The sequence below is a fragment of the Podarcis bocagei genome (assembly GCF_964188305.1).
Source record: "Podarcis bocagei genome assembly, chromosome: 3".
In the NCBI taxonomy this organism is placed as follows: Eukaryota; Metazoa; Chordata; class Lepidosauria; order Squamata; family Lacertidae; genus Podarcis; species Podarcis bocagei.
In genome coordinates, this window is record NC_138127.1 from 90,013,115 (window position 1) to 90,026,478 (window position 13,364).

At 43.2% G+C, this 13,364-nt stretch overlaps 1 protein-coding gene across 2 annotated transcripts in view; it reads right to left on the reverse strand.

Moving 5' to 3' along the window:
• The window catches only part of SRBD1 (S1 RNA binding domain 1), a 179,325-nt gene that overhangs the window by 73,857 nt on the left and 92,104 nt on the right, over positions 1-13,364 (reverse strand). For both annotated transcript variants that reach the window (XM_081188468.1, XM_081188467.1), the window contains one exon: positions 1,154-1,236. In XM_081188468.1, the coding sequence (XP_081044594.1) occupies positions 1,154-1,236 (83 nt within the window). The remainder of the gene's footprint in view (positions 1-1,153; positions 1,237-13,364) is intronic.

A 13,364-nucleotide genomic window follows, 5' to 3' on the forward strand; every position in this document is an offset into this window, starting at 1 on the left:
CTGGACATTTTTGAAGGCCTAGTATAACCTAGCACCCACAAAAAAAAAAGATAGAATTTTTGTTGTTTAGTATTGTGGCTAAAAACCACAGCTGCTCTTCTGCTTTTGAAACACCGAAGGTGACCACTAAAGCTACTGTAAAAGAAGTAAATACTATTTACAGTGTTTCTTCCTGCAACCCCCATGCCACTTTCCACACTACATTGGATGGTCCCGTCCCCCCCATGAAGGGAAAAAACCATCAGATTTACACTTTTGAAAATGGTTTTCATTGCAACGGATTACATGTTCATGGCCACATACAGTGGTGCCTCGCAAGACGAAATTAATCAGTTCTGCGAGTATCTTCGTCTAGCGGTTTTTTCGTCTTGCGAAGCAACCCTGTTAGCTTAGCTGCTAAAAGGCTATTAAAGGCTTAGTGGCTTAGAAAAAGGGGGGGGAGCAAAAAAAAATCTCAAGACTCGCAAGACATTTTCGTCTTGCGAAGCAAGCCCATAGGGAAATTCGTCCTGCGAAGCGCATTGAAAAACGGAAAACCCTTTCGTCTAGCGGGTTTTCCGTCTTGCGAGGCATTCGTCTTGCGGGGCACCACTGTACTATATACACCACTGCCAATTTCAAAAACACTGGAGATTTCCACTATATGCTAACATACGTATTTGCTCAAATGTATTTTTTAATCATTAAAATGTTTCCACTTCATATTTAATTAATTTTAAAGCTATGGGGAATAAAGGCTCCCGGATCAAATAGCTGAAGAAATGTCATAGACGAGGATATAGGCCAATAGCCTCTGAGTGGAGAATCAATATCTTATAGTGTTTTCCCAAGAGGGCTTAAAAAAAACCCAACCCATTGTTGTAGCAATGTGAAAGAGAGAAGGCTTTGCAGATCAGGTTACCAGCCTGATCTGATGTTTTTAATAGACAATAAATCTGGCTGCAGCCATCGCTAAGTCTCAGTCGCAATCGTTAAAGCCAGGGAATTTTTAAAGAAAAAACCTGCACCAGGACTTATAAATATTTATTACCATTCCACAAATCTTTTAAAGCAGACATATAACTAGTTGACACTTAATTACCAAGCACTGTTTCAGTGTTCCTTCATATCAGGTTGGATTATACTTAGATTAAAATGATCTGCACTGCCTTACCTGGTACATTCCAACTCCAATGTGTTTGGGCTCAATTTTCACTAGCTCAGCTAATGGGTCCTGTACTCGTCTCGCAATGGAAACTGGAGGGGAGAAAAGAGCAAAAAAAATTAAAAATAAGAATGGTGTCCAGTGAAATGTAGGACTAAGTAAGTACATTTTGTTGCATCTGTCCAGTGTTGGTAACTTTCATTCTGTGGAGCAAGAAAAATAAAGTTACAGGATAGCAGGGGTGGGGGGGGGGCAGTTCCACATGAGAAAATGCCATTTTATTGTAAAAATATGTAGCACATTTTCATCAAAGCACCTCTAGAAACTAATCCCATTATGTAAACTTTTTTGAGGTCTACTTTTTAAAAATGCAAGTATGAGATTAAGTAAGAGGAACCTACATGCCTCCGTAATCAGATATCAACACAAACACACCATTAACCAACTATTGAAGCAAACATAAAATTAGCTTAGGCAAATTACATAAATAGTTAACAAAATTTATTTTACACCACATTTTGAGCTGGAAATCTGGGTAATTTAGTAATTTAGACAATCAGAACATAAAATATCAGATTACTGTGATGTGTGGCCCTCTTAATCAGTTGCTCACTTTTCTCCGTCTCTTTTTAAAAAGAACACTGTTAATATTTTTTCAGTCTGCTGTACACTACTTTGGAAATATTTCCCAGGAAACCGTTTATAAATCCTTAAATAAAGAAATAAACAAAAGTCTATTTTTCATTCAGTAGAATTAATCAATTAATGGATGCTGTGGATAGATTTTGTCAAGTGAACATTTTAAGAAATATGAATTTCACTTGTAGCTACCCTGTTCTGTGAAAATATCCAAAGTTATAACTTTACAAATATTCTAGCTACATAGCTTTACAAATATTCTAGCTACATAGCTCTACAAATATTCTAGCTACATATTCTAGCTACATGTGCAAAATTTATACATCTGAGTTGAAACGGTTGTTTTCAGTACACAGTTTCAAAACATAAACGTTATCATGCATCATATATGCTCTCTTATACTGTAGTCATCAGTTACCTCGGTCACATAAAGATAAAGGTAAAGGTATCTGTCAGGGGTTCAGGAGCAGAGGCGAGGGCAAGGGAGGAAACAGAGAGCGAGGGGGAGGAGGCCGAAGAAAAGATGAGTGATGACGACGACCCGAGATCTCCGAGTCTTTCCAGTGAATCAGAAGATTCACAGAAAGGAGCGCCAGTGGCCAGAGCAAGGGGGGAGCCTAGGGGGACACCCCAGGAAGAAGGGTCCAGAGGGGGCTCAGAGGGCAGCAGTTGGAAATCTGGGCCAGCGTCACCAACAGAGTGCAGTGGAGAGGAAGGCCGCCAGGTACCGAGCTCTGGCAGCTCGCAGCAGGGAGGAGGGCATGAGTCAGGAGTGGCCACACCTCCATCGGGGAGCGAAGAAACGGTTAAGCGGAAAGTGGAAGGTTGGGCGCGCGCGCCAAGTTCAAATGCACAGGAAGGTGGCGCAGTAAGCAGCCCGGAAAGGGAGCCAGGTCCTAAAGCCCGACGCAAGGAGACAGAAGGGTCCGGGGGGTCCGCGTCAGAAGAGTCCAGGAAGGAAGAGACAGCGGGGGGCAGAGGGACCCAGAGAAGAACGGTCAGGCGGAAAAGGTGGAGTAAGGCTAGGGTATTAAGCTGGTGTACAGGAGGCGGAGACTCAGACGGAGCTTCGCCGGTCTAACCCATAAGACGTAGAGCTGCACGCAGCAGCTTGAGAATGGAAACTGTAACTCAATAAAGACTTTTATAAAGTGAACGCTGGCTAGCGTGATCCTCTGTGAGCTAGGATCTGGAAGCAGCTCTGACAGTATCCCTGACCATTAGGTCGTCACGGACGACTCTGGGGTTGCGGCGCTCATCTCACTCTATAGGCCAAGGAGCCAGCATTTGTCTGCCGACAGCTTCCAGGTCATGTGGCCAGCATGACTAAGCCGCTTCTGGCAAACCAAAGCAGCGCACAGAAACGCCGTTTACCTTCCCGCCGGCGCGGTACCTATTTATCTACTTGCACTTTGATGTGCTTTCAAACTGCTAGGTTGGCAGGCGCAGGGACCAAGCAACGGGAGCTCACCCCGTCACAGGGATTCAAACTGCCGACCTTCTGATCAGCAAGCCCTAGGCTCTGTGGTTTAGACCACAGCGCCACCCGCGTCACATACATTGCACTAATATTCACTAAGTTTGTGCATCAACTGCAGCCAGATATCTGACACTGTGTACATGGTCCAATCTTCCTATTGCATTGTTGTTGCTAGTCCTGGATAGTTTATATTGATATTCAGTGGTACCTCTGGTTAAGAACTTAATTCATTCCGGAGGTCCGTTCTTAACCTGAACTTTAGCTAATGGGGCCTCCCACTGCTGCCGCGCAATTTCTGTTCTCATCCTGAAGCAAAGTTCTTAACCCGAGGTACTATTTCTGCGTTAGCGGAGTCTATAACCTGAAGCGTCTGTAACCCGAGGTACCACTGTATTTGCATAGCGTTTGTTCAAGCACACAAAAGTATGCACACACTCCTTAGCATGTCCTCAAATGACAATACCATGATATCACTGTAACCAATATCTCAACTAATTTCTCATCAAATAGTAACCCGAGAACAATGTTTTCTCAAAACGGTCTATATATCTCTATCTATATACCGTATTTTTCGCCCTATAGGATGCACTTTTTCCCCTCCAAAAATGAAGGGGAAATGTGTGTGCGTCCTATGGGGCGAATACAGGCTTTCGCTGAAGCCTGGAGAGCGAGAGGGGTCGGTGCACACCGACCCCTCTCGCTCTCCAGGCTTCCAGCAGCTCTGCGCAACCCTCGGGAGCCCGGCGCCAAGCCGCGCCGGGCTCGGAAGGGTTGCGCAGAACTGCCTGCGCTCCCAGGCTCCGTGCAGCTCTCCGCAAGTCTGGGTAGACCGGCGCGGCTCCCTAGGCTTGCGGATAGCAGGTTGTTCTGGGGGCTGGGGTCGAGGGAAGCTCGGGCTTCCCCCGCGCCAGCCCGTGCCTGGGGGGGGATTTTTTTTCTTTATTCCCCCCCCCAAAAAACTAGGTGCGTTCTATAGGGCGGTGCGTCCTATGGGGCAAAAAATACGGTATGTTGCTATTCTGCAGAGAACAAACATTATTTATTTTATTATTAGAGCTGCAATAGCTAACAGATGGCCAAGCCAATTAAACACTTTTAGTTGACTAACATAAATCACAGAATCATGGAATTGGAAGGGCCTCCAAGGATTATCCAGTCCAACCCCCATGTAATGCTGGAATCTCAACATAGATTGAGGTAGATAGATAGATAGATAGATAGATAGATGCACACTCATACAGAGTTGTCCAATTAAGCGGAAGCATATTTTGAGCTGGAACAAGATTTCACTGCTGACAATGGAGATTTCAAATTCTACCCCTTCCCTTGCAGCCCTCAGTGTACCACTGCTCTGAAGAGTCACCAACAGATTAAAACTGTTACTCCATAAATTGGCCTCCCTCCACCTCTGCCAGCTGGATTGCTCTGCTAGATCAGTGGTCTTCTGGGGACAGAATGAATTTTTCCATTGGCTCTGCACACATAGCTATTTGGCTTTTTAAAAGCCCACACTAATAATATCAATGGAGGGTTTTAAAAGCTTAACTTTTAAACTTTTTATTTATCCCAAAGCCAGGGAGTTGCAGGCCTTTGTTTCGATAATTTGTGTTAATAGATAGGAAGCTGCCTCATACATAGACCCCTGGTGCGTATAGCCCAATATTCTCTACACTGACTGTAGATCTCTCCATGGTTTCAGACAGAGGTCTTATTCCAGCCCTACCTGGAGATAACTGGGACTTGATCCTGTGAAAAGCATGTGTTCTACCACAGTGCTACAGCCCCTTCAAAGAACGCTGAATGAGCTGCACTGCTCATTCTGTAATTCTCAAACTGTGTACTATGAGTAATTAAAGGCTCAATTTTGTCCAAAGCATCCACACACAGAGGGAACAGGCAGCTGAATCTCTGGACAATTCCTTGTTCTAGCCTTGCATCTTTCCAATCAGTCATTGTGGATAATTCTTTTTTGGCACAACAGGACCATTCAATCACTCCCAAAGCCTAATTACCCATCAGCAAAAGATTCTCCCTGTCATAGCTGCCCGTCACCAGTCCCGGATTACGTTTAAGCTAAACAAGCTATAGTTTAGGGACCCACAATTAATATACTTCTTATTAATTGTATTTCAGTTCAACAATCACTTCGATAAAATACATATTTTGTTATGTGCAAATGGCTCTGGATACCTATTAGGTCCATAAATTACCATATAGCATATATTCAACACTAAAACAGCGACAATTTGTTGTTGACAAAGGACAGCTGGACATATAAAACTTCAGTAGCTGAGGGCCTCATCAAACCTAAATCCGGCCCTGTCCATCACAGTCAGGGTTGAGGACTGCATAGAAACACACAAGAGGCAGAAAGACTTCACTGCTTCAGCTAGGTCACACCCCAAACAGGAAGACATGTGTAGTCCTTCCTGTTCAGCAAGGTCAAACACCCAATTCAGCTGGGTAGTGCTATTCTGAAGCCTGAGAGTATGTCACTCCAAGAAGGTATTTGCAGTGTGTTGGTACGCCTGGCATGATATACCAGGAAGTGTCCATGTCAGCTTTAGGGCCCTGCGGTCTCAATTTCGATTCTGTATTGCAAGTAACAATCTGCTGCATGCATTTTCCTTTCCAAGCTTTTCAAGTTCTTGTTTATGTATCTGCTGAATGGGTTTCGTTCGTGATACTTTTCAATATTCTGGAATGTTCCAAAATTCATTTCTGATAGCTGGGGAGGGGGGAGAAATTTGATTCAGTTTGTACTCAAAGGCGAGCTTACCTAATGCACAGATTCCGAAAGAGGTATGCAAACCAAAACACAGCCGTTCTTTGAAGTTCACACTTCACTGAATTTTGCAATCCAGTTCTCCAGCCAAGCAATGTGTACAAAAATACTGGGTTAAAAGTCTGCCTACATTAGTGAAAACTACAAACAAACTGTGTGTATTAGGATACATTTGCACCAAAATGCTGGTGAATTTTCACAAAGACTTAAAAAAAGAAGAAGATATTGCACAATGATGTGGAAATGTGGAGGAATGGACATAACTCTGGGAAAATGAGAAACTGAAATTGGAATATTTGCTCATCCCTACTGACAGCTCACCGCATGAGGTAGCTGCGCACAGAACCAAAGGTTCTCAGTTCAAGACCCTGAAACTCCTGTCAATTGGTACAGAAATTTGGCCAGGGAAAAAAGTAGCTGAGTTTTATGGAAGCAACCGACCCTAGAAATTATATCCATGCATGCATGTAAGTATTTCATGCAATTCATATACCATTTGTTTGCAAAACCCCTCAAAGTGGTTTTACAAAAAGAATAAAGCAATAAAATCAGTAAAAAACCCCAACTATTAAAAGCAACTATTTTAAAAAATCAAATAATAATCAAAATAATGATAAGCCAAAAAACAGATGAAAACATTATATGTATCTGGGCAGGCTTGTCTAAACAAAAGTGTTTTTAGCAGGCGCTTAAAAGAGTACAGTGAAGGTAGCTTGCTAGAAGTTAACAGGCAAGAAGCTCTAAATCAGTGGTCAGCAAACTTTTTCAGCAGGGGGCCAGTCCACCGTCCCTCAGACCTTGTGCGGGGGGGCGACTATATTTTGAAAAAGAAAAAAAATGAACGAATGCCCCACAATTAACCCAGAGATGCATTTTAAATAAAAGCACACATTCTACTCATGTAAAAACACGCTGATTCCCGGACGGTCCATGGGCCGGATTTAGAAGGCGATTGGGCCGGATCCGGCCCCCAGGCCTTAGTCTGCCTACCCATGCTCTAAACGGTAGCCACTAGAAGATTGACAAATGCAGAATGACTATACAAGGCACCTATCCTTCCAAGTGATCTCTTGACCATTAGCTACAACAGTTTCAGAAAACGATGATGTTTACCTTAACACATAATTACAAACACACTGCCCTGAAAGGGTCACAGGCATTTTGATAGAAACTGATGCTTCAAGGCAAGAGAACAAACCCGATACGTAATTGTTTACATGAGATCTCTCCAGTACCACAACACAAAGGCACGCACCTACGCACATCGCGGAGAGCTGCATTCACAGGTCTATATCCCCACCTTCCGATAAAGATGCATAGTTAAGGTTAAGTTCACTGCTCGGTCACGCACAAGTTTTCACATCCTTTATTACAAGTTTTAACATACACCGACAATGGCAGCTCGCAGGCTTGGCTTAGAAAGAACCACACTGGTGACATCCGATCCGCCAGCTTCTATAACAGAGAACTTGTGAATTCAAAGGCTTTCACATATGCCTTTCTTGTCAAAAACACAAAAGGTTAATCAGTGCAAGCAGTACAGCTTAGGAGAGAAATGCTCTCCTATAATAATCACACATATAATTACCAATTGGAGCTCCAGTGGTAAGAGATCAAGAACAGTCTTTAAAAGGCGGTATTATTTTACCAAAGAAGAATGGGGGAAGAGGTAACAAAGGGTTGGAGTAGACGGTTTTGCTTTGTTTTTGTTTTTTAAAGGAAGAGGAAGACAGGAAGAAAGTTGTGAAGGGAAGCCCAGTTGCAAACACAGCACAGAACCAATTTATCTGTGTATGTTCAGAGACCCACCTTTACATTAGGCACGATCGGAGCAGCCAACACAAATTAAAATAAAACTGTGCAAATAAAATACAAGACTGATTCTAACGGACACAATATATGCCTAACATCAAGTAATGTAAAGTGCCATAATACTCTGAAGTAAAAATTAACAGCAAAGTTTGAGTCGTCCTTCGGTAGCCAACACTTTATTTTTCTCTGAATTTAAAAATAGCAAATAGAGGGGTGTTTTCCTTGGCACCACCCTCTGCTGCCAACAATTAATATTTTCCATTTATTGTCTTTCTTTTCTTTTTAAAAAAGGATTTTTATTCTTTTCATTAAACATTATGAACAGCAAATATAACCATGCAGAATTATTTCAGTTACAAGCTGGTACAAAGCAAAGCACAGATGTTCTCAGCTTCTGCTGCCAACCACTGACATCCTTGAAAGCCAGCAATGGAGAATAGGAACATTAGAACAGCCCTGCTGAATGACGCCATTGCCCCATGTAGCCCAGTATCCCCTTCTCACAATGGCCAACCACATGCCTATGGGAAGCCTGCAAGCTAGGCATGAGCGCAATTGTCCACTCTTCCCTCATGATTTCCAGCAACCTGTGTTCAGAGGAATATTGCCTCTGGCAGTAGAGAGAGAACATAACAGGCATGGCCCCTAGCCACCGACAGTCTTACCCACCATGAACAGAACTAATCCTCTTTGACAAATCCCTCACAACAATTCCATGAGTCAGATTAGGTCAAGAGAGTACCTCTCTTCACAACATCATGGGCCAAGATAGCCTTGACCCTGACCTACATGCACAGAGTTATACACACATAAAGGTAAAGGGACCCCTGACTGTTAGGTCCAGTCGCGGACGACTCTGGGGTTGCGGCGCTCATCTTGCTTTACTGGCCGAGGGAGCCGGCATACAGCTTCCGGGTCATGTGGCCAGCATGACAAAGCCGCTTCTGGAGAACCAGAGCAGCGCACGGAAACGCTGTTTACCTTCCCACCAGAGTGGTACCTATTTATCTACTTGCACTTTGATGTGCTTTCGAACTGCTAGGTTGGCAGGAGCAGGGACCGAGTAACGGGAGTTCACCCCGTCGCAGGGATTCAAACCGCTGACCTTCTGATCGGCAAGCCCCAGGCTCTGTGGTTTAGACCACAGCACCACCCGCGTCCCAATATACACATAGATGACCCCTTTTCAGACCTTTGGGGGTCTACCACAAAGATTGGGGTCAGTGGCCCACCTTCTCACCCCACTTGGCCACACACAAGTCGAACACACAGAGAAGAAGAGTATCCTGACTGGCGCAAGATGAACCAGAGAGCTTCATACCAGAGTAGGGATTCGAAACTGGGTACGCCAGAAGCACTGCACCACACTGCTTCTGAACATCCCCAGAGGGACATGGTTTCTGTTACACAAAAGCTGATGATATATCTGTTCGTCTTCATGACACAACAAGATTTTATGTTGCTGTTTCTTGCCACAAACTAACAGGACTTATACCACAGGGATTCTTTCCCTGGGAAAGAATAACATTAATAGTTACTATAGACATTTTGAAATATTCTAACAAAATATTAAAGTGTCGAGTAGAATTATTTTACAACACATTAAAATTAACTGACTTCTATATCAATTTTTGGGAGCAAAGTAAGAGACACATTTCTTTTTAAATGCTTATACTAATCTTGAATAGTGTTTTCATTCACAGATATTGGATTTTTTTCCCCAACAGAAAAATATAAGGAGTTAAAAATAAGTATGATGATGATGAGGCTAGAGATTCTGTTTAAAAAGTTTCTTTTAAAGGTCAGCCGGGACAAACATCAAAGCACATTCATAATCTTTAAAATAGTGTTGTCAAAACAAGACATCTGAAGGCTGGAGGTGTGAAGTGAATCTTGTGAAGTCAGACCATGCTTCTTTTAAAATTAAAAAGAAATAAGAGTGATACAGTGTTTTGACTTCAACACGAGGCTGTTTCAGTTTATTGACGGAACATAACCTGAAGATTCCTACTGCGAAGCTGAGGCAAAACCTTTTAGGTCATCAATTAGGAATAAAACACGATTGCAACATCTGGCATGACAACAGCATATTGTGCTGTCATGCAGGAAACCCATGTAAAATTTCATGGCTGGAGGGGAGGGGAGGAGCCAGGTGGCAAAGCGAATCTCATACACACACTTTTCACCTCGGCATCTCTGGCATACAATGCAGATGTTTCAGTACGGATACCATCTTATCATCCAGATAGCCTGGGGCGCCTTGCAAAAGAAGTGATTTAATAACAGTTTGGTGGTCTCAGTCCACCTCCATGCTACATATTTGACATGACAAAGCCACCGCACAGTTTTAACATTTTTGCCCATGAGCAGTGAAGTGTCTTGACAGTGCTGTTGGGGAGAGAGGGAGGAGGCTGAGGAGCTCATCTTAAGCAAAAACCAGAACAAAACGAAAACCACAAGGGAATAATGTCGACTCCTTGCCTGGCTAACAAACTGAGTTACATTCTTCTTCCTCAAAGCACTGTTAATTCATTCCCTTCTCAGGAGTGGCATTTTATACCCAATTTTTTACAGTAGCTGAAACAGTGGTGCTACAAACGCATCAGCTCACAACCAAAGGATACGCAAGCAAAATATGTCCACATACCCTAATGCAAATACAACTGGAGGGATGGTTTCTAAGGTGAAAAGGAGGGAATAATTTTGTGTTGTGATTTTATCTTGTGAGATCTACAGGTATAGGGCGGTGTACAAATTAACAGCGACAACAATTTTCTCTATTGTCTTTCCTTATCCCTCCCACTTTTCTTCATGTGTCTCATCTATTTCCTAGAAAAGGAAGTCTGTTTCTCGGGCAAGAACCTGCAGGCAGGCAGGTTTGGTCACTGTTATTTTGCTATATACTGTACAAGAGGAGCAGCCAAAGTGGTGCGCTCCCGATGTTGCTAGACTGGGCAACATGTTAACTAGCCCTTCTTATGAAAATGTGCCCTGTAAAGTAAACTGGAAAACTGACCGCTTCCTTGACCAGGAAATAGAGCACTAGACCCACAGATGGGGAACCTAGGTCAAATTAGATACTACAGAATCTCATTTTTAGGAGTTTAAGCTACTCTGTTGAGGATGAGGAATCATTTCATAAGTTGAGCAGACACAACAAAGAGGGCGTGAAAACACACCACAACGCTATACTGGTAATGCAGGTGGTATTTGGGTGCTCACACAGATTCTTTGAATGTCAACTGCTGTCCAAAGCACACAGACATTGATCAAGTCAACTACAGCTCCCGTCATCCCTGACCTGAGCTGGCAGGAGCCAAGGGGAGCTGAAGTCCAAAACACTGGAAGCAAGTTGGGGAAATAAGTTGTCTTGTGTGGGTTACACCGAAAAAGCAGTCTGAAAATGCATTCGTAAATAAAAAATGGTAATAAATAATAGTGTTTAAATCCTCCTTACTATGTATGGCATCCAGTTATGCAGCTGCCAGACATAGGCTCCATAGGGAGATGTGCTGAATAATACTAAAAATGTAAACATTGCCACTTCATTCTGATCACTGCAGTTGTGGGTGGGGAAAACGTTTCATCATAAAGATGGCAATATCTAAAACAGGCTTGAAACGGTTTGCCCGTATTTTCAGAATGCCGGCAAAAAGAAAACCATGACAAATTTTAAAAGATTCATCAGAAGATAGATCACACCTAGGAAAATCTTGCTTGGAATACATGAATAATTTAGAAAGGGGTCTAAAATTTGCTTACACATTTCGGGACTCGGGGGGGGATACATCTGGAAAAGGAACAATGAAGAAAATTGTTACTATAGCAGCAACGAGTCCTCTTGGCTTGTGCTTTTAAATAATAATATGCATAATAAACATTAAACATGCTTTTTCCAATTTATATTGAAAAAGTAATAAAATATTACTTGATTTGGCTCAGTTACGTCCCTTTCCTCATATGGGGAGATATTTGTAGTGGCATGGAAAGCACTGTTTCATCATATTAACAGAGGCCGCAATCCAGGGAGTGTTAGGCACAGAGTTGTGAAAAGGGAATAGGGAGACACATAACCCCAGTGTTAAAATGCTGGAAGTTGGGAGTCACCCAGTGAATTTGATTGGCAGGAGACAAAGAGAAAGCACTCCATACAATTCTGAGTAATAAATTTGAGGAATACGCTGCCATAAGGTAGTGATGCCCACTAGCTTAGATGACTTTAAGCCACCTATTAAAAGAGGACAGGTCTGTTGATGGTTACTAGTCATGATGCCTATAGACAACCTCCAGGTTCAGAGGCAATGTATCTCTGAATATCAGCCTTTGGGGAACAACAATGGGAGAGGGACACTTTCCATATGTCCTTACTGAGGGCTTCCCATAGGCATATGGTTGGTCACTGCTGGACTAGACAGGACATTGGTTTCATCTAGCAGGACTCTTCCTAGGTCTCAGAATCCACAATTCTCTCCCTCTCTCCTCATCTGAATTCAAAACACACTGAGAATCTACAGTTTGGATTTTTCCAAGGGGGAAATGCCACCAGCACAGAAAAAAATCTATAATTTCTTGGTGGGTTAATCCCATTACGTTTTGTGGGGCACTGTATAAGACTGGCAATAAGCAGGTTTGGTGGAGGAGTGGCAAAAGTCTTTCTTGCCAAGAAACAGGGCCACCAAAGGCTGACCTGTTCCTCCAGTCCAACAGTGACAATACACCTTAACACCTATTGGCGAAGAGCTGCCAGACACTTCTATGCCAAAAATTAAAAGTGTTGTGCCTCAGGAAACAAATGTGCCCATGACATTGGGTAGACTAGCAGACACCAAGTAGAATGCCTTAGGGTAGGCATGGGGGCCTTGGAGGTGAAACCAGTTGCCAAATGATGGCCAGTAGCAATCACCCACCGTATCCTATGAGCCACACACTACAGGACTGGCTTTTGTTGTTTAGTCGTTTAGTCATATCCGACTCTTTGTGACCCCATGGACCAGAGCAGTCTTCCACTGCCTCCCGCAGTTTGGTCAAACTCATGCAGGAAGCTTCGAGAACATCTCATCCTCTGTTGTCCCCTTCCCCTTGTGCCCTCAATCTTTCCCAACATCAGGGTCTTTTCCAGGGAGTCTTCTCTTCTCATGAGGTGGCCAAAGTACTGGAGCCTCAGCTTCAGGATCTGTCCTTCCAGTGAACACTCAGGGCTGATTTCCCTCAGAATGGATAGGTTTGATCTTCTTGCAGTCCATGGGACTCTCAAGAGTCTCCTCCAGCACCATAATTCAAAAGCATCAATTCTTCGGCGATCAACCTTCTTTATGGTCCAGCTCTCACTTCCATACATCACTACTGGGAAAATCATAGCTTTAACTATACAGACCTTTGTTGGCAAGGTGATGTCTCTGCTTTTTAAGATGCTGTCTACATACAGGACAGGCTACATATGCACAAATTCACATCCAAGCTACTACAGTTTAGCCTAGGGACCCTGGAAGCCCCATACAACTGGT